The 26,478-nt window shown below is 41.5% G+C and overlaps 1 protein-coding gene and 1 long non-coding RNA gene across 2 annotated transcripts; one reads left to right on the top strand and one right to left on the bottom strand.

The window, feature by feature from the left end:
- Positions 1–384: 384 nt before the first annotated feature.
- LOC143299855 (uncharacterized) lies at positions 385–4,180 on the bottom strand. Its single transcript, XR_013057571.1, has 2 exons — positions 3,980–4,180; positions 385–509 (listed from the first exon to the last, which is right to left on the bottom strand). It is a non-coding gene; the product is annotated as an uncharacterized LOC143299855 (long non-coding RNA).
- LOC143300057 (uncharacterized) lies at positions 395–25,323 on the top strand. The gene is made up of 15 exons (XM_076613611.1): positions 395–438; positions 4,001–4,220; positions 4,935–5,050; positions 6,769–6,922; positions 9,873–10,176; positions 11,546–11,729; positions 12,563–13,202; positions 13,873–14,034; positions 15,935–16,023; positions 16,575–16,717; positions 17,982–18,085; positions 18,999–19,085; positions 19,956–20,046; positions 20,842–20,982; positions 22,808–25,323. The coding sequence occupies exons 1-15, from the start codon at positions 395–397 to the stop codon at positions 22,900–22,902; spliced, it is 2,574 nt and encodes an 857-aa protein (XP_076469726.1). The 3' UTR covers positions 22,903–25,323.
- The last annotated feature ends 1,155 nt before the right edge of the window (positions 25,324–26,478 follow it).

The raw sequence follows: 26,478 nt of genomic DNA on the forward strand, positions 1-26,478 counted from the left end.
TATAAGTGATAACGGGATCATATGGCAACAAATCCTCTTCTCCACAGCTACAAAGGGAAAGTTATAAATCATCTGATCGGTCATAATTTTTATGCTGCCAACCAGATGGCACAACGACCCTTCGGTCACCCCAGCGGTAAGAGGGGTGGTCCATCTAAGCCAGATGATAGAAAGCCAGAGACAAAGCGACGTCGTTTGGATAAGCCAGAACCAGAAGAAAGTGGGGAGTGGGATGACTTTGAATTAACACAGCAAGATCTGGAAAATCTAGATGTGATTGCTTCACAAGCTATTGAAGGAGGAGCATCAACTTCCAGACCGCAGACAGAGAGCAGACATGGAGATACTGAGCAGACTCTGGACTTGGGATCAACATCATTTAATGTGGCTGGGCATGAGGAGACGAGTGTGTTCCAGGCTCCTGCACCAGGTGCAACTGTCCGTTTGAAGAACAGGTCTTCAACGTCTTCTAGTTCAGAGTCTTCTCTGTATCCTCAGTCCTCTGCTTCCTTCAGGCAAGTAATAGAATCACTGTTGAGAGGTATACATGACCACAAAAATGATGTACACATGGTCATACGTGCATGCACAGTTTTATGCACATGCAAAATCATATCACAGACATACAATATGTTTTAAATACAGACATTTCAGCAATGAATCATATGAATGTGAGTGTACACACACACACACACACACACACACACGCGCGCGCGCGTGCACACACGCACACACACACACACACTGTATTAAAAAACATACATACATAAATGCACATCCAGCACCAAATAAAATTTCATGTTATATGTAACATGGTATTATAAAATCAAAATGACTAATAGACATGTAGAAAAACATGGAGGGTTCTACTTCAAGTGTGCAAGAGCAGATCATGTTATTATAATAATCATTTGTATACATTTTTTTAATATATTATATTGCCCACGTTCCTTTTTCGCCTTGCAACATTCTTCTGGTTAACTTCTTTTTCCTGGCATGTTTTACATGTTATAACTTATACTAAGACTAGTCAGAGAGTGAGTCACACTGTTTGCAAAAGGCTACAATATATCTCAGTGTTATTCTTTTTAATTTTCTTTTAGACTGCCGTTTAGTGATAAGAAACTCATGGGAGAGCTGGACAGTGCAAGGTCTTCAGAGAAGAAGCCCCCCTCAGTCAAGTGTTTAGGTCCTTAACTCCTTACACTCTAAGGGGGCCGGGCCACACCCAGATCATGACTCCTGGATGCCCTTGTATTGCCACCTTTTTTCCCCCCTGGTCCTCAGCAGGTTCGAACCTGCGCCTCCAGGGTGGTCGCCACTTCAGGACTAAATCATAATACAGTTTAAACTGTTTATGAATAATAGTAGTGACTGTGAATCTGTCAGTCTGAGTAAACTAAATCAGTAAATGTCTTGAACTTCTTTATTTTTTTCTATTGTTTTTTTGCAATATTAAGAGAAGATAAGAAGAAGAGGAGAAGAGAAGAAGACAATGCCTGATGAAATACACAAAGGTCATTAAGTACATGTCAGATACAAGTGGATAGTGAGCACATGTACATATTGCAATGGAAAGACTATCACTTGGTTTGAAGTAGGCAACAACATAACATAAATAATGCATATGTGTGAAGACCAATCACTGACAGCAAATGACATTTCTAACACATTTGAATAGTACAGTTACAGTGGTTGAAGCTGAGCTGATTTAATGAAAGTACACAGACAGTATACATTATATAAAGCTTATACTATAGTTATACTGTGTCAGTGATTCAAATGAGTCAGTGATCATGTAGCACTATACTGGAGTAAGCCATATAGGAGAGAGCATGATACTTTGATAGCTAAATTACAGTTAACAGACTGTGATACATATCAGATGGATTTAACCAATAACTGATATTAATCTAACACTGCCTTGTAATCACCACAACAGAATACTAGAGTACTGAGCACTCTGTAATTCACTTCTAATTGTGAAGCTATAGTACTGAGAGTCAGTGTAGCACTGTAGCAGTACAACTGATATTGATCAGCATATAAAATAATACATGAATAATAGGAAAGATAATACATTCAGTAGCTTTGATATAAAACACCCAGAAACTGAGAAACCAAATAGTAAGTGCTCAGTACAATGAATGGAAGAACTATCATGGCTTGACCATTAAGTAGTGAATGAACTTACACAGAACAATCCAGTTGCATCAAACATATACACAGTTAAGTACAGCCTGTGTTCAACATTTAAGTCTTCTCCCCACAATGCGGAATACACATTAGATCTATACATTTCACCACTAAACACAGGCTCACATATGAGAGGAAGGCTTCATCCACTAGAATAATCTCGAACAAACTATCAGTGTGCACAGATGTCGCTGACTGTGATGTTGAAAAGAATTAAAGGAATACATTTAAAGATGGAATTGCAAAAATTCTGCCAGAAAATGATACTTATAGTTTACTGATCTGACACAAGAGGTTTTTGATTAAATACAGTGTGTGGAAAACACAGGTTTCAACTGAGCCCAAGCCGTCCAGTGACACTGGTTGTGGAGTGATTGTCGTTAAGTGTCGGCAATGAAAATCGGCTTTGTATCTTCTAAATGCCTGATCTGTTCTCATCCAAACACTATGATAGTGTGGTTTTAGTTTCCAACAGCAGTCACATGATTATAGAATTGTAAACTGTAGCATTATGTGTTACGAGAAGACAAAATGACGTGAGCTTAGCATCAGTTGAAATCTTTACACTAACGAACGATTAAACTAAAATCAACTATGCTTCTAACAGATTTAAGTGTGTGTGTGTGTGTAAGCACAACAGATATAATCTGCAGTGAACAATACAGAGACTTGATTGAAATGGAATACTTTTACAAGAATATGACGAATGGCCATTATCTCGATCAGTCATAGCTGAACTGTGACTGCGTGTCAAAGCAATAACTGAAACAAGTGTAACGACTTTAAATGCTATCAACATACTCATATGAACACGTGTCGAAACTTACAGTTTACAAGTCAGCACATTTAAAACCGAGTACTTACAGTAGAATATTAGGCAGCTGACTGTGTGTGCAACACGCTCGATGTGTGCTTGAGAGCGGCACCTCCAAAAGTGACAGGCAGACACACAACAGCTTTCAGTTCAAATTCGAACTTGAATAGCCTAATGCCACAGGAGTTACCTCATGTCAATGGTTGGACACTGTCACTGCAGTTAAACTGTCGTCCGCTTCACGGCATGTGCTGTGATTTGAACTACTGTTAGTAGCCAGCTGAGCACATGGCTACAAATATATAATGTACATTTAAATTATGTTAAAATAACAACTCTGTCTGGATTAGAGTTTTTAGACTTCATCTATGTTATGAATATATGATTAAGTCTGGTTAAATACAAAACAAGTTAAGTGTTTCATGTGTGTGTGTGTGAGAGAGTGTGCAAGTGTGAGAGATAAAGTGCCAGCACACTGAGTTAATTTGTTTAAGTAGAAATGGTCTGAGCCATGGTAAACCAAAGAGCTGAGTAATAACTAATATTGTTTCAAAAGACATTTGGCCAAAACGCCTTTCAGTATCAAGCACATGATTCTATCTGGAATTCTCTTCCTCTGGATCTCCATCACTCACCAACGCTGTCCCCTTTCAAACTTGAAAGCCCACCCGTTCAAACAGGCCTTTCAGTGTGATAAAGCATAGCTAATTGTCTGCATTCTTCCTCCTCTTAACGCCCCAACTTTACCTGCTGCTGAAATCATCATGTAGTGTATGTGTGTCTGGGTGGGTGTTTGTGTGTGCATTAGCGCGCGCGCGCGAGCGTGTGTGTGTGTGTGTGTGTGTGCATATATGCATTTGTTGGGCAGATGCCAAGAACTGAAGGGAATAAAAAAAAAAAATGAAAAAAGACTTCTTTGAAATACATGTATGCATCTATTTCTCACAGGTTTAATTAAAAATGTCCCACTTTCAGCTCTATTTTTTCCAGAAAGACGCCCAGTTCTGACGTGTCCTCTGCGGCAGGCTCCCTGACTTCCAACAGGTCGTCCAGCGGCCCATCCTCAGGCGAAGTGACAGGGGGCGGGGGCAGGGGTGAGGCCGGACAGCCTGCCCCGTGCACCCCTGGTCCCACCACGCACAATGGGGCAGCCAGCAGCATAGTCACCATCACCGCACTCAGGGAGGACCTGCGCAAAAAGGATGTTGAGGCAAGTGGACCGGATTGGTATGCTAGTATGGTATTGGTATTTTAGTCTGCTGTGCTATTTTATGCTTATTTCATACCTTTGCTTTTAACTGTGATTTTGAATTGCACATGTATGGCTGTGATGGTGTATGTATGATTTACTCATAAGTTGTTGCCTACTGTGATTATTTATTGTACACATGGTTTGCCGTAGGTTGACATCTGAACATTTTATGTCTTTTAAAACATTTATACATGTTGAATGATTGTGATTTTTGTGTATTGTTTATGCGTTTTACACCAGCAATGAATTTCTCTTGTTGAGATGATAAAGTATTGTTTGTTCTGAGCTTCAAGTTCTGACTGTGTGAATTTGAGGGAGAAAAGGATTGGTGATGGATTGTTGTTTGCTTCAAGATTGTCCAGTATTTTTGTGTGTGTTACTAATGCTGATGACAGTTAATAATTAATCAGACTCAGAGTTGCATGTGATATTTCATCACTGTTAACAGTTAAGAAATGTATCATAAATTCTTGAGCTTGGGCCTTATGTCGAAGTCTTCCCACATAATTCAGGTCTGCATTTGATTTAGATTAGATTTCTGCATGCATTTTGTGTCTGTCCATTGTTTCTTGTATTCAGAGTATATTATGTGAACTCAGTTATTGTTTATGATGTGTATATGTGTATCTGTTATGTCTAAAAAGTAATTGATGTATACTGTACTTGTGACAGGCCCAAAAAGCGCAGAGTGAGCTGTATGCAAAAGATGGGGAAGTGAAGTTTCTGAAGGATTCACTCCACAAGCAGGAACTGGAACTGGAAAAATTGAGAGCCGAACGAGAAGCTTGGTAAATTCATTTTGTTATGGTTCTGATTTTATTTTTTTTTTTTTATTTTTTTTTTTTTTTTTTTTTGCCGTCCCATCATCAGCACCATTTCAGTAGCATTACTCCCATGCCGCTCATTTAGATCCCCCCCATACACGGTCACACCCAGGTTCGTCTGTCACAGTTCCAGCGTTGGCAGTCCTCAGGGAACCATCAATGTTAGGTCGCCAGAAGACCACACACCAGAGGAGACCCTGCACTGCTGCTGAGTCACTTCGGTGGTGTTCAGTGGTGCCTGTTCTGATTTAACGTACTTAGGACACCACCTGCTAAGCCCCCTACTAACGACAATAATTGCTTAGTCCCGGAGTGAAGACCGCCACCACGTCCCCCAAACAACAGCCTCCCATGAATCTGCTGGCACCGAAGGCATTGACAGGACTCGCCCCAAGCTCGGAAGTGGAGGGGTATCGAAACTGAGGTCACCATGAGAGCAGGGCATGAAAGGCCACAGACTTTGAGACTGTTTTGTATATATTGATGATGATGAAGGAGGAGGAGGATGACAATGATGATGACGATGTTGCTATGGAGGTCCATTTTGGTTTGGGACTGCGTGACAAGGCTGTATTCTACGCTTCCTGTCATAATGATATCCCGGCATTAACCAGGCCTGAGAGATACAGATACTTGCAATGTTGGTCAGGTAATTAGAGCAACACACCCAAAGACGCATCCGTGAAGTGGATGACACTCGACTGTGTGGTCCCAGTCTCCCCATTTAAGCCCATAGCACACTCAGCTCTGGGTAGGACCCGGCCACGGGCCAAAAAACCCACCTCTACTGGGATTCGAACCCGCGTCCTCCCACTATTTATTTCTTTGTATATTCTTTGAATATTTATTTGATTGGTTCTTATTTGATTTTGTCTGTCATTATTGGTCCTGTTTAAAAGGATTTTTTTTGATATTTTGTCTTTTTTTCCATTTCATCTATTTGTGAATGTTTACTTTATAACTTTGTCTTGTATACTGAATAATGTTTCAAGCTTATTATTTCAATGATTTTCAGTATTTGCTATTGGGTGATGTATTTGCTAAGTGATGGCCTGTCACTGACTATTATTTAGTGATTTAAGTTTTTTAACCTTTTCAAATAATAATTTCAGTCATTATTTGTTCTTGTTTATTATTTTTCTGTTATTATTTATTGAAATTGACTCAAAAGTTGAAGCAGCCTTTTGACTCATGAGACAATGTTTTTGATTCTGGAGACAACTTTCTGACCAGAGATGATTCTTGATGATATGGATGCTTCTATAGCACCTATCTTTGGTCACCTATCTTTGGTCACTCTAAGGACTTTACAAACACAGAGTAATTTGCAAAACAGGCTGCCTACCGGGGTAGAACTGACTGACAGCTGCAGTCTTGAGAGACAGACTTTGGGCGACTTTTGACTCTTGTGACAGTTTTTTGACCCTTGATATGGATACTTAAATAGTGTCTATCCTTGGTCTGAGACCAAGCTCTAAGCTCTTTACAAACTCAGGGTCATTTGCACAGCAGGCTGCCTAACCTTGGTAGAGCTGACTGATGGCTGCCATTGGGCACTCATCATTCTTTGTTTCCTGTGTCATTCAATCAGATTTCAGGCACGCACACATACACACACTCCGACAGACACGACGGTTGAGATGACAAGTGTTTGACACCGGTGACATGCACTGACGTTGCAGGAAGGACGCCGAGGAGCAGCGTCAGAAGGAGCGAGAGAAAGAGCTGAAGCAGGAGGTGGAGCGACTGCAGACCCAGGTTCAGTTCAAGTCTCAGGATCTTCTGCAGCTGCAGCAGCGATGTCGCACCTTGGAAAACAGACTGACGCACCAGCAGGTATGTTTCAGTTTCTAGGTTTCACTTTCTCAGTTCCTCAAGGAGGCATCACTGTGTTAAGACAAATCCGTATATACGTTACTCGGCCACATCTGCTAGGCAGATGCCTGACCAGCTGCAAAACCCAACGTACTAGTCAGGCCTTGAGATGTATATTTCTGTACCTCTGTGTGGATTTCTTTCTACAGATTTTTACCAGAGGACAATGTTGCTCATGCTGTGGATTCTTTTTCAATGCACCAAGTGCGTGCTGCACATGGGACCTTAGTTTATCATCTCATCTGAGTGACCAGATGCCCAGTTTGATTTTTCAGTCAAACCTGGGAGAAAAGGTGAGATCAGGAATCAAACCCAGACCCCTCATGGAGAATGCATTGACAGATAAACATTTTAACCATTCTTCCACCTTCCTCCTTGTGTCCATTTTCAAGCATGCGGACTGACAGCAAATCAAAACCAAAGTTGAAATGTTGTCCAGAGAGTGAAAAGAATGTCTCAAGAGTCAGTAGGTGGTATCAAAAGACAAAAAGCTGTGTCAGAAGTCACAAATTTACCCAGAGAGTCAAAACACTGTCTCAAGATTTAAAAAATATCTCATGATAAAAAGTTGCATAAAGAGGGATGTAAAATGTATGTTTTCACAGCGTATTGCTTGCAGTTGTGTTGGGATAGTTTGAAGAACTTCAGAAGTAACTGATGAGCAGAAAGTGTGTGTGCCAGTCCAGTCTTGTGTTGCCACTTGGACAGGGTCATGGGGTAGAGGTTCAACTGAATAACAATTAAACTGGGTCTTGAATGTTATTGCCTTGTTTCTGGAGAGAGTTATGTTTGATTCTGTGGAGTTTTTTTGCCCGAGTGTTGTACCAGTCTATGGGCAGACAGGGAATGCTAAATAAGCATTGTTAACCAGAAGTTACCAGCTGGCAATAGCTGTTATTATAGTTTTTTTTTTAAATGATAAAAAAAATTCCATGTCAAAAAAATTCAGTCCACTGCAGAAAAAGCTATGTTGCTATTTTATATTTGAAGCTATTCACTAATTCAGTATTTGAAACGTGAACTTGTTATGTGTGTTAAAAAAAAAAAGAAGAAAAAGAATCCAGTAAAAACACAATTGATTCATTAGTCAGTGTGTCAAATTAACTCTTTCACCACCATAGGCGATTTTAGTTGACTGGACAGTGCACCGCCATGGGCAACTTTTGTCAACATCGAAGGGTCATGTTGATAAGACCATTTTTCACATTTGTAACAAAGTTTGACAGCTGCAGTTAGTTTCCTTCCAATAAAACAATGACTAACCTTTGCCCCCTGACCGAGTTTGAAGTGAACAAGTCTGTTGTGTTGTTTTGACATGAACTGAAGCCTGCCACTGAGAGCATCGTTTCTGAGATATTTGGTGCTGGGGAGTGTTTTTCACGCAGAAACTTGACGGTGAAAGAGTTTAAAAAAAAAAAAAAAAAAAAAAAAAAAAAAGTTAACCCTCTTACCCCCAGGTCGCTCAGCACTAATCACCCATAAAATCCCATGCCAAGGGGAATAACTCTTGCGATTTTTGATAGAGGGTAATTATAAACATTGATTAAAAATATTATTACCTTCTTTTGTTGCACATATTTATTTTTCCTGCATTCTGTACATAATAAAATTGCAAAAGAATTTTTGTTTCCAGGCTCATGTTGCTTTGTATTTACACACACAAAAAATGAAAGTGTCAAATTTGATGGTCAACTTTGAAAAAATCGCTTTTAATTACAGTATGATTTTCTTTGAAATAAGTTTATCTGGTCTGCAGTGTCTTTTAACACATCTTCTTTTTATTCTTTTTCTTACTCAACTTGAATTGCAACAATGAACATGCTGATTTTTATGTTCTTTTCATTTTGAGGGACAAGGTGTTTTCCTATGATGGTTGGAGAAAAACAACAGCAAACAAACGAAAACAAACAAAAAACCTACCTCACATGTAATTTCTCCATAATGAAAAGAAAAATATAATCCATTGAACTAGGAAAATCAGGAAGATCATGCAGAACACCAATAAGTATTAGTGCAATCAACAACAACTGACAGTATCGATTCCGACGGTCTGGTGATCGATTCACGATTTCGGAGATCCAGTGATGGATTCATGATTTCGGAAGTCCGGCAATCGATTTACGCTCAAGTACTGACTACACTCTCAATATCGGTAAAACTCAGTCCGTGGATGTCTAGGTCACTCAGTACGATCGACTTTTACCAAATTCTCACACAGAAATCATCCTCAGAATAGTCGTTTGGATTATGCTACTTCTCTGGACAGTCATCAAACTCATCTTGCAACTTTGAAACTTCAAAACTTTGGCAAAACTTAACCAAATCAGTAGTATATTCCAATCAACTAGCACAATAAGTAAGATCGTGCAGAACGCCAATAAATATCCGTGGAATCAAGACTAAACTCACTGATAGTATCGATTTCAGAGGTCCAGTGTTTGATTCATGATTTTGGAGGTCTGGCAATCGATTCACATTCAAGTGACCAACTTCATTCTCACTGTCGTCAGAACTCAGTCAGTCGATATTTAGGTCACTCAGTTCAGTCAGTTTTTACAAGATTCTCACGCAAAAATCATTAAAATGGTTCAAAATCTTCTTCAGAATTGTCATTCAGATTACGCTAAAGCTCTTGGTAATCATGAAACTCATCTTGCAACTTAAAAATTCACAACTTTGTCAAAATTCAAGCAAATCGAACTTGGGAAAAGAGCAAAATGCATGGCAGGAAGTGCCGAAAACGAGGCTGTGAATCTCATGAGAGTCTCGTTTATGTAAACAACAATGGCTGTGCCCATAGTAAGCACGTGTTTAGCTGACAGTATCGGGCAGGTTCAAGTGTTACACTGCAAGCCGCTATTGGGCGAGTACGGTGGATAAGAGTTAAGAAACACTCTGTTCGTTCCTCCAGGCCCCATCTCCATCAGAGTCTCAACAAGCGTCCACGTCCACCGGTGGAGCAGTCCAATCGCAGGCAGCCCCAAGCCCCAGCAAGAGCCCCAAGGTGAGGAAGGTGGAACCCAGGGCCAGCCGAACACCTGAGAAAGGCGCCGGCGCCTTCCCCAGTTACCAGTCCTTCATGTCGCCGCGGGTGGTGCCAGGGGGTGCTCAGAGCGTGGGGACGATGACGGCGGAGGAAGGGCCGGAGTGCACGCAGCTTGGTGAGCGGAGGAAGGAGAGACGACAGCGCCGCCTCCAACTGCAGTGCTCCAGAGGTATGAACTGTGCATTGAAGGAACTTTTTTGTTGTTGTTAACATTGATTTACTCCTTCGTCTGTGTTTGTGAGCTACAGCTCCCACATTCACTTGTATATATATATGTATGAATGGGTTTTTACGTGTATGACCGATTTTAACCCACGGTCTAGGCAGCTGTCTTCCATTTTGGAAGTGTGCATGCAGGGTATGTTCTTTTTTCCATAACACACTAAATGCTGACATCTTTAGTGTGCGTATTTAATCTTCTGCATGTGTTTAGGGGTTCAGGCATAAGTCTGTATATAATTATGTTTACCTGGGAGATTGGAAAAATCTCTACCCTTTACTTAACAGGTGTGCAGAAACCAGGGATTGAACTCTGGACACTTAGGCCAAAATGCAATGCTCTAACCATTTGGCCACCACTCCTGTCACTGAGTTATAGCATCTCTGTTGTGTCACAAGTGGAGTGGTGGCTTAGAGGTAACGCGTCCGCATAGGAAGCGAGAGAATCTGAGCGTGCTGGTTTGAATCATGGCTCAGCCGCCGATATTTTCTCCCCCTCCACTAGACCTTGAGTGGTGGTCTGGATGCTAGTCATTCAGATGAGACAGTAAACTGAGGTCCCGTGTGCAGCAATCACTTAGCGCACGTAAAAGAAACCACGGCAACAAAAGGGTTGTTCCTGGCAAAATTGTATAGAAAAATCCACCTTGATAGGAAAAACAAATAAAACTGCACGCAGGAAAAAATACAAAAAAAATGGGTGGCGCTGTAGTGTAGCGATGCGCTCTCTCTGGGGAGAGCAGCCCGAATGTCACACAGAGAAATCTGTTGTGACAAAAAGAGAAATACAATACAACTTTTTTTTATATTTCTTATTGTGTGTCACTTGCCCTTGTTTGCTCTTAACACACTCACATGTCTCATTCGGTTGTGAACTTTTGAAAAAGAGCTTTTACATACAACTTAATCCATTATGACTGTATGTTTTTTTTATTTTTATCTCAAGGATGAAGCAGTAATGTTCCAAGCTTTTTTAGTTGATATTTAGTGAAATAGGGAAGTTGGAAGCAGTTTTGTGAGTGCTAAATTCAGATTCTGAAAGCTTCTTGGCGAATGAAGCCAGGACAGAATGCAGAGTTGGATTATTATGTATATGCATGGGCAAAGGTTTGAGATGCTTAAGAGGAAGTTAACAATTTTTCTGTAGTTGCCACAAATGTATTGGAGCTACCGTGGCAGAATTGGTTAGGCGTAGAACTTCTGATTGAGTGTTGTAAATGTGGTTAACATGACTAAGCAGATAAGTCAGTCGCCCCGTCGCGTTCCAGCCATGCCTGATGTTGATCTATATGTCCAGATGTTCTTGCTTTGCTTCCAAGGGAGGACAACTGGTCCTCGGCTCGTATCGCAGCTCCTTGAGTGCAGCTGCAGCAGCAGTGGGGAGGTGGAGGACAGCGGCATTGTGGGATTGCTGCAGATGATGCCCTCCAGACACGACTTGATGGGACTGAAGTATGAGAGGGATGGCGTCACGGCTCGCCTGTCTCCCGTTAAGAAAGCAAAGTACGTCAAGTGTACTCCTGTCACCTTCGTGAGAGATTGTGTTGTGCTGGGTGAAATTTTGATGTAGTTAGCTCAGATAGGAAGGCGTGATAGTAGTGTGGTAATCATCAGAATGTTGATATATATAGAGAGAGAGCAAATGGTTTCAACCAGCTGGATAGGAAAGCATGATAGTAGTGTGATAATCTCAACAGAATGTGATATTTATAGCGAATGGTTTGAACCAGTAAACAACCAGTAGTTAATTTTTTTCAGTAATTCAGAGAAAAGGGTCTACTGGAGAGTGTTTTGAAATAAATTATATGATCAGTCATATACACACAAATGTTATTTCCTTACTCTCACATTCCATGTACACATGCACATGCATAAGCACGCGCGCACACACACACACACACGCACATGCACATACACTCACACAATGTATACCAGTGAAAATGAATAACAGTTATTCCTAAAACAATGAAAAAGTGTTCAGAATAATCCATGAGAAAGCTTTGCTCAAATTACAGTTAAACCAAGATCAGTGTATGTTCATTGTTGGAAGCGATATCCAGCAGAAGGCTGGTCTGACAACCTACCTCTTTCTAAAAGAGCACCCCCAACCCCTCCCATGCGGCTCCCCAGTTAACAATTATCTGGCTTTCTGTTGATGTATTGAAGTGTTGTCATTCGCTTTGATTTGTCTGTGCATGATTCAGTGCTAAATACATATGTTTATAATTATCATTATTATGATGATGATTATTATTGTTATTATTATTATGATCATGATTATTGTAATTATTATTTCCACAGTGCATTTGGGTGTTGTGTTTCTCTTCTCCACACAGACAGCCGTCCTCCCCGGGGACCCCGACCTGTGGCAGGCAGCCACACTCTGCCTTCACCCACACCCTCGCCCACAGACCCATCGTGGACAGACACCACTTCCTGCAGGCCCTGCAGGGGCTCCGACACCTGGTAGAGGACACACAACTGGCTTCCTCCTCATCCTCCTCCACAACCCACCCACCACAAACAGGATGTCCTCCTCCTCCTCCTCCTCCTCCCAGGGGGGCTGTGCTGCTGCTGCCTATGCTGAACGACTACCTCCAGCACTACCTGGACATCCTCAGCGGGGGGACCCTCGAGAACAGCGCCTCCAGCCCCAGCAATAATGCCTCCAGCTCTAACAAGTCCAGCAGCTGCGAGACGAGTGGCAGCTCCCTGGAGTCGCTGACCAGCTCCCTGGGGACCCTGCTCCAGCAAGGGGCCGAATATGCCAACAGCGTGGAGACACTGACACTGTGTGCCCTGCGGGTGCTGAACGCGCTGGTGTGCGCGTGTGAGGGCGTGCGTTCGCTGTTGGTGGCGTCATCGTCCCGGGTGGCAGGGATTGGGGTAGGGGTGGGGGTTTCTGCTCAACTTCACCCGGCTACTGCTGCTGATACCAGTTCCTCTACCGTGGAGACGGACCAAGAAAAAGATGAGGTAGGTGTTTGTTTGTTTTTTGTGGGGGTTGGGGGGGGGAGGGGTGAGTGGGGGGGATTTTGGGTGGGGTGGGGGATTTCTGCTGGCCTTCACCTTGCAGTGGCTTCTGCTGCTGATAACAGTTCCTCCACTGTGGAGACAGACTAGAAGAAAGAGGAGGCAGATGTGTTTTTTGGGGGAGGGAACATTTTGGTGGGGGTGGGAGTTCCTGCTCGTTTTCACCCGCCTACACCATTTCTGAAGTGTTGTCCGGAAAGAATTTGTGCCCTTGGAATCCAGTTCATTTGTATCACTTGCAAAAAAATGTTGTAAAATTTATTGCTTTGTGTTTGGAGATGAGAATTTTGTACCACTGCATATTCACATGTTTTTATTTTGTTCTGGGAGCAGGTAGATAATAGGACTTTGGAGGGTTTTTTTTCCTGTTGTTCTTGTTTTTGTCTGTTATTGTTGTTTAAGATTAAATTGTGTTCAAGATATTTCTTTCTTTTTTTTTCTTCTTCTTTTTTTTTTTTTCTTTTTAGCTATTGTTGAGCTTTTGTTTTGTTCTTTTAAAGGGGGGAATAGAGATTATAACTTAATATTAAGTCTGACTAGTAGGGAAAATATATAGAGGGGGAAAACAACAAAAGGACTGAAACTGACACCTGACTGCTTTGTCCTCTGAAAGCCCAGTGAGTCGGGGATTGAAGGGGACGACGAACAGAGCACGGCCAGCGAGAAAGGCTCCTTGTACGTCAGTCCCAAGGAGCCGCCCCGCTCCCCGGCAGTCCGACTGGAAGACCTCAACCTGTTGCACAAGCTTCTGCGCCTGGCTTCACCTAGTCAGGAGGTAATAGTAATGATAATAACAATAGTGATGATGATGATGATGATAATAATAATAATGATATTTATTATAATAATGATGATGATAATAACATCAACCTCCTGCACAAACTTTTGTGCCTGGCTTCACCCAGTCAGGAGGTAATAGTAATGATAATAACAATAGTGATGATAATGATGATAATAATAATATTTATTATAATAATGATGATGATAATAACATCAACCTCCTGCACAAACTTTTGTGCCTGGCTTCACCCAGTCAGGAGGTAATAGTAATGATAATAACAATAGTGATGATAATGATGATAATAATAATATTTATTATAATAATGATGATGATGATAATCACATCAACCTCCTGCACAAACTTTGTGCCTGGCTTCACCCAGTCAAGAGGTAATAAAAGTAACAATTATGATGATGATGATGATAATTATTGATATTATAATGACGATGATGATAATAATCTTAACCTCCTGCACAAGGTTTTGCACCGGGCTTCACCCAGTCAGGAGGTAATAATAATGATAATAATGATGATGATGATAATCATTATTATTTTAATGATGATGATAATGTTAATAATGCAGATTGATGTTCACACCTCTCAGGCAGGGACCTTGTGCCACGTTTACAACAAAAAGTTATTCGTGCACACAAACGTACTTGCATCAAGTACTTTACACATGAACAGTTATGTGTGCAGACAGACAAACACACCTGCACGCGCACATGCACACACACACACAGACGCAGACACACACACATAGACGCACGCACGCATTCACACACACACACACACACACACACACACATACACACACAGACAGACAGACAGACGCACGCATGCATGCACGCAAACACACACACACACACACAAACCCATCAGAAGCCCAATGAGTACATTAGTCAGTAAGATTCTAGGCAGAACAGAAGACGTGTGTTTTGAGACACTTTTTAAAACAAATTGGGGAATCCAAATGATGGATTGAGAAGGGCAGTTTGTTCCACACCACTGGGTCAGTATACGTACTGATGGTATTTTTTGATAAATGGAGCAGCTCATTTTATTGATGACTCTACTTTTTCCCTCGGAGCCGCCATGGCGGAATTGGTTAGGTGTCTGACTTCTGATCCAGTGTTCACCAGTGATGAGGGTTGGAGGCATTCCCAGTCGGTGTGAATCGTGTGGGGTCCTGAATTCAAAGGCACTCTTTAAACAAGAACCTGTTTTTATTCTCGCTACAGTGCAAACACATCCAGGTCCCAAATACATATAAGGTAAAATCACAATGGCAGTGTAATTCACAACATAAATGAGTAAAAAAAAAAATAAAAAAATTTTAAGTTCAATACCCCCCCATCTCCCTCTCCCAGAAAAAAAACAGAGCTCAGTGCAAACGCAGCCACGTTCAGCATGCAAGTGTTGGCAGAAAGCACATCGTGCCAGGTGGTGAAAGACGGTGCCATGGTGGAAGTCAGCACTTGCTAATTTTAGTAACTGAGAGGAAAGAATGCGCAAGTGTTTGTGCAACTAAACTTTAACTCATTCTATCCCACAGCTACATGCCTGCTACAACTCCCCTGGACCAGCACTACATGAGACCACTACAGAAAAAAAACAGGGTGGTTCACTAAAACAGGGAAAATAGATGGAGAATTGTTGATTTAGTCAATCAAACAAAGCTTCGTTTTCATGCTTTCGGAATTGGTAAACGGTTCAGTTTAGAATGCCAACTGTACCAAGCAAGAATGAACGAAATTACGATAGTGTGTTGATACGAGAATTCTGGTACGTGGTCCGCAGGGGAAGTAACCATGTTACGAGTTAACTCGCACCTGGAGTGGAATGAGTTAAGCAGGGACCCAGCAAGCATAATGTGTGATGTGTTTTGTTGCAGAGCTCTGGCTTCAAGGTACCTGTGGTGGAGGCTGCCCTTGATGTTCTGTGTTCCCTGGCTGTCAGGCTGCCAGAGGCAGATATGGACAGGTAGGGTGCTGCTTTTCTCTTTCTGTGTGTATGTGTGTGTTTGTGTGTGTGTGTGTGCACTTTGTGCAGAGATGCCAACTGTTACGATTTCGCCGTATTTCATAACACTCGATCAGTTTCTTCTAACATTATGCCAACACAAAATTGTTCCGACAAGTACATTTTTGACTACATAGTATGGTCGCATGCTTTCCTGTCTTAACATTACCCAGACACTGTAGACCAATCGATCATGAGGCCAGGGCATTCACTACTAACCTTGGTCTCACATGATGATGTTCAGCTAATCACATGTGTATTTACATTGGAACAGCATTGAGTGGATCAATGAACTTAATCGTTTGCCCGGACGAGAGAGAACATGGCTAAATCAAATGTTTGTAAGCATGGTAGATAGAATGTAAGTTTGCTCAGAGTCCATGTTTTCCTACCACATTCAAAATGTTCTTACCAAATTTCCTGATTGTTCCTGCAAACACTTGACAGGGGTTGGCATCTCTGTAACAGTAGACATAGACATATACAATAACAGTATGTATGCAATTTAACAGGCTTCATGTGGTCCTCCTGCGTGGCGTGGTGCCGGACTGCCTGCAGCTGGAGCACCAGCCAGGCATCACGGTTCGGGTCCTGGACCTCTTCTCCGCCCTGGTTCGCTCCCCGGCCCTCCTCCCCTTCCTCTGCACCAAGGCAGGTACGTCTGTCCTGGTTTTCTGGTATCTGCGGATGTTGTGGTGGGTGTGTGGGGCGTGTTTGTGGGAGTGTGTGTTTTTTTTGTGTATATGTTTTGTGTGTGTTTGTGTGTGTGTGTGTGTTCCCTGGTTTGCTCTCCAGCCCTCCTCCCCTTCCTCTGCCCCAAGACAGGTTCATCTGTCTTGGGACTCTTGGTTCATGTGGGTGTGTGTTGGGGGAGGGTGTGTGTGTGGTTGTGTGTGGATGTGTGTGTGTGTGTGTGTGTGTGCCCTGGTTCGTTCCCCGGCCCTCCACCCCTTCCTCTGCACCAGGACAGGTACGTCTGTCCCGGTTTTCTTGGTGTATGTGGGTGTGTTGGTGTTGGGGGTGGTTTTGGGTGTGGATGTTGTGTGTAAGTGTGTGTGTGTGTGTGCCCTGGTTCACCCCCTTGGCCCTCCTTCCCTTCGTATGCACCAAGACAGATATGTCTGTCCCATTTTTCTTGTGTGTGGGGGGTAGGGGGTGTGGGACGTGTGGTGGGTGGGTATGAGTGTGTATGTTTGTGTGTGTGTGTTTGTGTGTGTGTGTGTGTGTGCCCTGGTTTGCTCCCTGGCCCTCCTCCCCTTTCTGCGCCAGGTCATGTACGTCTGTCATGGTTTTCTTGGTGCATGTGGGTGTGTGTTGGTGTGGGTGTGGGTATGTGTTTGTGTGGGTGTTTGTGTGGGTGTTGTGTGTGTGTGTGTGTGTGTGTGTGTGTGTGTGTGTGCCCTTGTTCGCTCCCTGGTCCTCCTCCCCTTTCTGCACCAAGACAGTTACGTCTGTCTTTGTTTTCTTGGTGCATGTGGGTGTGTGTTGGTGTGGGTGTGGGTATGTGTTTGTGTGGGTGTTTGTGAGTCAGTGTGTAAGTGTGTGTGTGTGTGTGTGGCTGTGTGTGTGTGTGTTAGTGTATATATGTGTGTGAGTGTGTGTGTGTGTATGTTAGTGTATATAATGTGTGTGTATGTGAGTGTGTTTGTGTATGTGTGTGTGTCTGTGTGTGTGTGTGTGTGTGTGTGTGTGTACCATGGTTCCCTCCCTTGCCCTTCTCCCCTTCCTCTGCACCAAGGTCTGTCCAGCTTTCCTGAATGCAAACTCTGGAACCTTCAAGTCTGGGTGTGTGGATGTGCATGAGAAAGTGTTTTTGTGTGCAGGATTAGGTGGGTGTGTGGTTGTGTATGTTTGTGTGTGTGTGTGTGTGAGTGTGTTCATGCTTTGATTTATTCATGTAATGTTGTTCTTCATCCCAGATTCCTGCACCCTGCTGAGCATCCACATGGTGCTGACACGCCTCCTGGCCACCTGTCGAGGAAAGCAGCACCTGCAGCCTTTGTTGCTACACGTCATCTCCAAGGTAAATCTGCCTTTTTGTGTGGATGATCAGGCTTTCCTTATAATAGGGCAGATTGAAAAAGCCCAGTGCAATAGGCCCTGTCTGCTTGGTTTTTTGTTGTTGTTTTTTTGCAGGACTCACCCCCTCAAAACAGTGCAGCCTTCATCGAACCACAAGACCAAAACCCTGAGCAAACTTTACCTTAACTCTTTCACCACCAAGTTTCTGTGTGAAAAACAGTCCCCATATTTTAGAAACGATGCTCTCAGTCGCAGGCTTCATCATATCAAAACATACAAAGGATTTGTTCACTTCAAACTCAAGTCAGGGGGGCAAAGGTTAGTCATTGTTCTGTTTAGCTGGAAACTTGCTGCAGCTGTTGAGCAGCGTTATAATTTGAAAAATGGCCTAATCAGCATGTCCACTCAATGTCGACAAAAGTCGCCAATGGTGGTGCACTGTCTAGTCAACGAAAGTCGCCTATGGTAGTAAAAGAGTTATTAAAGGCGTCAGCTTGTTGGTCGTTAACTCTTTCGCCATCAAGTTTCTGTGTGAAAAGCTCTCCCCAGCACCAAGCACTTTCAACTTAACACTCTCAGTTCTATGATTCGGTTCTCGTCAGAACAACACAGTGGACTTGTTCACCTTAAACTCAGTCGTGGGCTTGGGGATGTTAATCAATTTCCTGTTGACCAGGAAAAGTTAGCTGCAGCTGTCAAGCTTTTGTTACCATGTGAATAATTGTCCATTTAACATGACCCCCTCGATGTCGACTAAAGTCGCCTGTGGCGGTTAGTTTGCTTAGTTGACTATTAATGTTTTTTCGTAAATAAAGCAATGCATATGTTGCAACTGTGAGTGTTCTCCATGCCCCCAAAGGGGTCAAGGAATAAAACCTTTTTTTTTTTTCTTGTTCCTTTTGTGTTGTTTTCAGGTGATGGACAGTGTGTCATCTGTGGTGTCTGGTCACAGGCATGGTGTTCACATTCTGACCGACAACAACTGTCGCTGCAGTGGTCAGGTTCGTTTTGTTCAGTTTTTGTTTTATTTATTTATTTATCTATTTGGTGAATGATTTATCACATTATTTTGTTTCGTGATTTTTTTTGTTTGTTTGTGCTTTTGGTTTTGTTTAGTTAAATAGATGTGTTTGTAATAGATTTTTCCAAAATTTTTACATGAATTATATGCTTTTATTATACCACATATTGTTTCAAACTATTTCAGTATTGTTCTTTGGTCAATCAGCTACAGTAGGTGTTATTTACTTTTACTTTTTACCGAATATACTTTTTGCGATTTTTTTGTTTGCTTTTGTTTAATTAAACACTTGTGTTTAAGATAGATTATTCCAATATGTCTACAAGAATTGTAAGTTTGAATGATTCTACATTTTGTTTCAAACTATTTCAGTATTTTTTCTTTGATCAGTCAGCAAGGGTAGGTGTCATTTTAATTTCAGTTTTACATTTACTAAGTTATTTATTTCTCTTTATTAGATGATTAAGTCATCAAACTATTTCAGTATTTTTCTTTGATTAGTCAGCTAGGGTAGGTGTTATTTAATTTGAGTTTAATGTAATTTACCATTTTACTTATTCCTCCTTATTATATAGTAAAGTTAGTCTTATTTTTACCGGGATTTTTCATTTTAGGGTGTCTTTTAGTTTTTTTTTGTTTTTTTGTTTTTTTAATTAAACAAATGTCTCTTAAAATTTCAATATGAAGACAAGAATTATAACTTCATTATGATTTTTTGCATTAGTTCAGACTGTTTTAGTGTGTGTTTTTTTATCAGTCAGATACAGTGTGTGTTTTGAAACAGTACTTTTGGAGGGGGAAAAAAAAGTGTGCTGTTTTTCTGAATTTGATGTTGTTGTGCTGTTTCCAGATTATTCCCAGTCTTGTACATTCCATGTTTTATCTGCTGCGTGACTACCAGCTGTCTCTCAGCGATGAGGTCTTTGGGGTTCTTCGTAAAGGTGGGCTGAGTTTGGAGGTGTTGTGTTATGTCTGAATTCTGTTTTGTGTCTAAATTTTGTCTCTTCCCAACCCACCTCTTCTCACCACAGTCTGTTTTGTTGTGTCATAATTCTCTTGCTCATTCTGTGTGTGTTTTTTTTTGGTTTTTTTCGTCAACGTTATTGTACATTTTGTGCAGATTGAAACAGGGAATCATTTGACCTATTTTCTAGTCAAAGAATTTTTTAGCAGCATGTGCAAACTTAAGTTACATCTCAAATTCAAATTGTCAGAAAGAAATTGTTTTGACATGCTCTCTCACATACTTTCATGATATAAACGCAGGACATGCAACTGACATTTAACATTGTGTCAGTTTTTTTCACTTGAAAATTCAACATAAACATGATTATACATAATGCACAAAATTATTTTGATAACAGACATACAGCACCAAACCCAGCCAATGGGTAACTCACACACACCCTCCATGCTAAAAAGAATACACCATTTAAGAATGACCAATTATGTCCAGAAAAGACAACAAATGTTCAAGCAGACCTGCTAGTGCCTGAACCCACATGCAGAAGATCAAACACACTGTTAATGATCCCTTAATCCATATCAGTGTTCGATGGGTTATGGCAACAAGAATATACCTGGCATCCCCCCACCCCCCGAATAAGGAACATGACTGCATATATATGGCAAGGGTAAAAACGTTCATACAATTAAAAACCCACTTGTGTGTACAAGTGAACATGGACGTTGTAGCCCCAAAATGAAAAAAAAAGTGTGTCCCTGTTTTTTTGCAGGCATTCTGTTGCTGCATGAGATATCACTGCGGGATCTGAACTACCAGCAGCGTCACGGCGCTGTGCTTCCCTACTACTCCACCTTGATGTCAGGTCTGACCAGAGTCTACAAGAGGCGACAGGATCTGCCTCCAGTGGAAGGTAGGGTTGGTCACTAGTTGGTATGACGGGCGCAATAGCCGAGTGGTTAAAGCGTTGGACTGTCAATCTGAGGGTCCCGGGTTCGAATCACGGTGACGGCGCCTGGTGGGTAAAGGGTGGAGATTTTTACGATCTCCCAGGTCAACATATGTGCAGACCTGCTAGTGCCTGAACCCCCTTCGTGTGTATATGCAAGCAGAAGATCAAATACGCACGTTAAAGATCCTGTAATCCATGTCAGCGTTCGGTGGGTTATGGAAACAAGAACATACCCAGGATGCACACCCCCAAAAACGGAGTATGGCTGCCTACATGGCGGGGTAAAAACGGTCATACACGTAAAAGCCCACTCGTGTGCATACGAGTGAACGCAGAAGAAGAAGAAGAAGGTCACTAGTTGGTGAAATGGGAGGTGGTGATGGTTCTTGCAAATATGCCCTTTTTTTTTTGGCTTAAAATTTTTTTATTTTTTTTTATAGATTTGATCATTATGAGCGCTTGCATCAGGTGTATATGTTCATGAGCATGTGCCTATGCACATGAATTCGTTTTATAAAACTTGTTTCCATTTTTATTTGTTTATTAAAGTATGTATATAATTATTATGTTGATATGTGTTTTTGCAGATTTAGATTTTGATGATTTTTATCATCACATGTGCTGTCATGTTATGTATATTTTATTTTCATTTGGGTGTGCATGTGCATATACACATGTATTGATTTTGTAAATATGTTTTCTGTCATTAAAGTATGTATATATATCATGTTGATTAGGTATTTTGGATGCATGCATTTGATGCCCAACATTCCAGTACACTTGTTTGGGGGGTTTTTTCATGATAGATTTGGCGCAGACATTCATATCTCCATTAATTTATTATCAGCTGTTGTCATTTTTAATATTTCTGGTAGTTTGTAGGGCATGGGGAAGGTTAATGTGGCAGAGATCAGTGGCCCTTGTCACAGTGGTTAGGAATTCACTACACCGATAGCTGCAAAAGGCCATGGGAACTTTAACCTTGGACCTTGGTGTGCTGTGGGACGGGTTTTTTGGTTGATTTTTTCTTGACGTTTGTGATACAGTTTAGTGTGTTTGGGGATGGGGTTCTTTTGTTAATTTTTTTGTTGTTGTTTGTTATAAAGTGTAGTGTTTGGGGGTGGGGTTCTGTAGTTCATTTTTTGTTGTCGTTTGTTTTAACGTTAAGTGTGTTTGGGGACGGGGTTCTTTAGTTCATTTTTTGTTGTCGTTTGTTATAAAGTGTAGTGTGTATGGGAATGTGGTTCTTCAGTTCATTTTTTGTTGTCATTTGTTATAAAGTGTAGTGTTTGGGGTTGGGGTTATTTAGTTCATTTTTTGTTGTCGTTTGTTATAAAGTGTAGTGTTTGGGGATGGGGTTCTTTAGTTCATTTTTTGTTGTCGTTTGTTATGAAGTGTAGTGTTTGGGTAATGGGGTTCTGTAGTTCATTTTTTGTTGTCATTTCTTTTAACGTTTAGTGTGTTTTGGGATGGGGTTCTGTAGTTCATTTTTTGTTGTCGTTTGTTTTAACGTTTGATGTGTTTGGGGATGGGTTCTGTAGTTCATTTTTTGTTTTCGTTTGTTATAACGTTTAGTGTGTTTGGGGATGGGGTTCTGTAGCTCATTTTTTGTTGTTCTTTGTTGTAAGTGTAGTGTGTTTGGGGATGGGGTTGTTTAGTTCATTTTTCGTTGTTGTTTGTTATAAAGTGTTGTGTATTTTGAGATTTTTTTTTGTTTGGGATGATGGTAGTGGTTGTTTTTGTTTGTTGCTATGTGGTCCAGGACCTGTGTGGCTGTGTGTTTCAGTGAGTGCCTTGGAGGACCTGTGGGAGGAGTTGGACGAATCGGACAGCGGTTCTCAAGACAGCGACCATGAAGAACCCATGGCCACCAACTCCTGATGTCCTGGCGGTGCTGTTGCTCACCTGCTTTTACTTTTACAGTGTAGTGTCTTCGCTTTGAAAAAAAAAAATCACTGGAATAGACACAGACCTTGTGTTGTTTGTGATGCAAGCATTCCTTGATGTTTTTGTGCTTCATCGATTTCGTTGGTGGGCGACACAGATTGATCTTGTGTTTGTGATGCAAGCCTTCCCTGTTTCCCTCAATTCACCGTTCAACAGCCCCCCTGCTCTCCTGCCTTTTAGATGATAAAATTCAAACGTGAAAATTCATACTTTTTAATGTCTACAAGCACCAGTATGTGTGATAGTACATTAAACAAAATCCCTCCTCCTCCTCATGCAGCCATCCCTCAATGTTTTCCTGCTTTAACAATTACATCAGACAATGACGCAAATCGATTGTGCATTTGTGGTGCAAGCCTGCGTCGATTGTGTCTGTCGAGAGACTGTTCTTGGTAAGTAAAGAAGACCTAGGCATTTCTGGTCTGTGATCCCCATTTAACATCTTCAGGAGAAAAGTCATGATGATGGTGGATCTTGTGGCTGTGATAGAAGCTTCTCCAGGCTGTTTTCCCAAGTGCCCTGAATGTGTTGTGGAGAGGTGAGCTTGACGCGAGTGTTGTGGGACTGTTCTCTTCAATACCTTCAGGGGAAAGTATTAGTATTAATGATGGCGCGTATGTGTATTTGTGTACAAGCTGCCCTTGTCAGTGTTCTTGGAGATGCATTCATGGGAAAGTCATGATGAGTGCCAGACTGTTTTCTGTCCTTTTTTGTCTTTTTTTGCTGCCCCATCATCTGCACCATTTCCCATTTCAATAGCATTACCCCCACACCGCTCGTTCCGAGTCCCCCATACACAGCCATACCTGGGTTCGTCTGTCACAGTCCCAGTGCCGGCAGTCTACAGGGAACCATTGATGTTTGGTTGCCAGGAGGCAAACACATCAGAGGATGTCGCTTCAGTGGTGTTTGATGGTTTTCACTTTGCCGTCTCCTTGAGTGAGTAGCAATGTCGGGCTTTGTGCGCATGTCACAAGAGACTTGGATTCCATAATACTCAACATTTTGGACAGTTCTTTAACGTCCTTAGTGGAAAATAACAACAGCAGATGCTGTGGTTTGTGATATGAGAAGTTGACGCAAGTGGCGTGGAAGGAACAAGAATTTCAACTTCTGAAAGTCACACAGGATTTTTCTCTCTCTGCAGCAAGACCTTGATTGTGAGTAAACTGACTTCCTGTGCACAGTATGCACACATAGCAGCATCCACTGCATCTAAAATGTTGACTTTGACAAAATTCTGCAGACTGAAAAAAAAAGCTTTTTTTTTGGGGGGGGGATTCATCTGAAAACAAACTTGGAAAACTTTTTTAAAAAAAACCCACGAAGATAAAGTTTGTGTTATTGTGTTTGGTGACAATGCTGGTCTCTGGAGAGACAAGCCACTGTGACGAGAATGCAGTGCAGCGCCTTGTGAAAATAAAGTTCGGTCTTTGTTGATGGAGAGACCAGCTTTCCAGCATCTTCATTTTGGGTGCCTTCATGGGAGCATGATGTTGAGTCAGAGGTTTTCCGGTGTCATGTTTGTGTCCCTGCCTTTATGGAGAATACTATTGGATGTTGTGTCTTGAACCATTGTCGCTGGGTTGTGTTGGGAAGGTCAGGATAACAAGCGTTGTGGTGACAGTGATGCACACTGTTGTTGGGATTTCTTGGGGGAAGGACTTGTTAACCAGACATGTTCTCAAGAAAGCAGTGAAAAGGTAATGTGCTGGGTTGAGGTGAGCATGTGATAATGATACTTTTGACAAGTGGACAGCCGTATTGTAGTTATTCTTACCAGAAAACTTACCTGGGAAAGTATTCTTCACAAGGCCGCTAAGCCTAACCATAGGTATTTCACAGAGGTGGGTTGATCTCCATTTCTGATGACAGCGATCAATACGTTGTTTTGTACAGGTTTGTCTATTTGATGATATTAATCTATGTATAGACAGTGTCTATTCATGTTGAAGTGGAACACAATCTATTATTTAATTATATGACAAGTCACAGAGACATTGGGGTTTATTAGATATCTTGGCTGTTGATCTCTGTCTCATTGTGTTTGAGCATGTGTGTGTGTGTTTACTGTGTGAAAGTACTGGTTTGTATGTGCTTGTGTGTGTGTGTGTGTGTGTATTTGACTGATTGAGAATGTTATATGATTTCCTTGTGATAAAGAAGATTATTAAATGATAGACTCCAAAATGCTGAAATGGAATTGATCCAGAATTTTGTCTTGGACTGTTTCAACTTCCAGGCATGAGCAAGAATAAAAGAATTGTTGACGAACATGTAATTCTGTGAAATTATACAGAAAATTCCCAGTCGTTGAACACACTTTTAATGCAAATGTTTTTTTAAATGTGTGTGAGTGTGCAGTGTGTGTGTGTGTGTGTGTGTGTGAGACTGCGAGGCATGTGCAAACATACTTGATCTCTCAGGGTAATGGTAGTGGCACATTCAGTATTATGATTTAGGGTTCTTTTATTACTGAATTGTTGCAATTTGAAGTAAGTGCTTTGGGGAAGGCGTGGGAGGAAAACTGTTAAAGGCACAGCTTACAGGTAGTTTGGGGTGTGGGTAAGACATGTAGGTAGGCTTCATCACAGTTGACGATGATGATGATGATGGTGAGAGACCAAACACTAAGCGCTTTACTAACACGGAGTCATTTGCACAACAAGGCTGCCTACCTGTGTAGAGCCAGCTGGCAGCGGCCATTGGGTGCTCATCATCCACTTCCTGTGTCATTCAGTAGGGTTTCAGTCACACCCCACACTTTCACAGATGTGTAACATTTTATGTGTATGACCATTTTGTTGATTTACCCGACTGTGTAGGTAGGTGTTTCATGGCATTGAAGTGATGGTGTTTCCTATTTGGGCCTGGCCTTGTGGGATTATTGGCCTTCAGACTGTAACTTGTAATACAGTTCAACCAATCTGCATCAGATTCAGAGTAGATTTGTTATCATTATTATCAATAGAATAATGGTGGTGGTTTGTTTTCAGTCAGTTTATCTGTGGTTAATACAATAATAGTGGTGTTTTGTTAATGTTTTCACCCAATTTGCATTGATCAGAAATGATGTGTGTCACAGTTGATACAGTGAAGGTGGTGGTTTCCTTCAGACATGATCTATGTCATAGTTGATAGTTGATACAACAATGGTGGTGGTCGGTTTACCTCTTGAATAGAATAAAATCTAATTCATTAATCACTTTACATAAACTTCATGTCCACAGACAATAGTCTACAGTTTGTTGGCAGTAAGTCACATCTTGATGTGCAAAAGGTGCAGAGAATTAATTTTTGTCTCATTTTCTTGGAAGAAGAATGGATAACTCCCCAAACTAGGTAAAATATTGTCATGCGCATGAAAAAGCCCTCTGGTAATATTACAGCTCTATTAAGTGTGTGATCTGATTATTGAGGGAATTACAGAACATGTATGATTCACATAAGATATGAATAAAATGTTAGTCATAAACATCAAATTTATTATTATTTATGAGTCAGTAGCAT

This window comes from Babylonia areolata, chromosome 25, assembly GCF_041734735.1.
Source record: "Babylonia areolata isolate BAREFJ2019XMU chromosome 25, ASM4173473v1, whole genome shotgun sequence".
Taxonomy (NCBI): domain Eukaryota; kingdom Metazoa; phylum Mollusca; class Gastropoda; order Neogastropoda; family Buccinidae; genus Babylonia; species Babylonia areolata.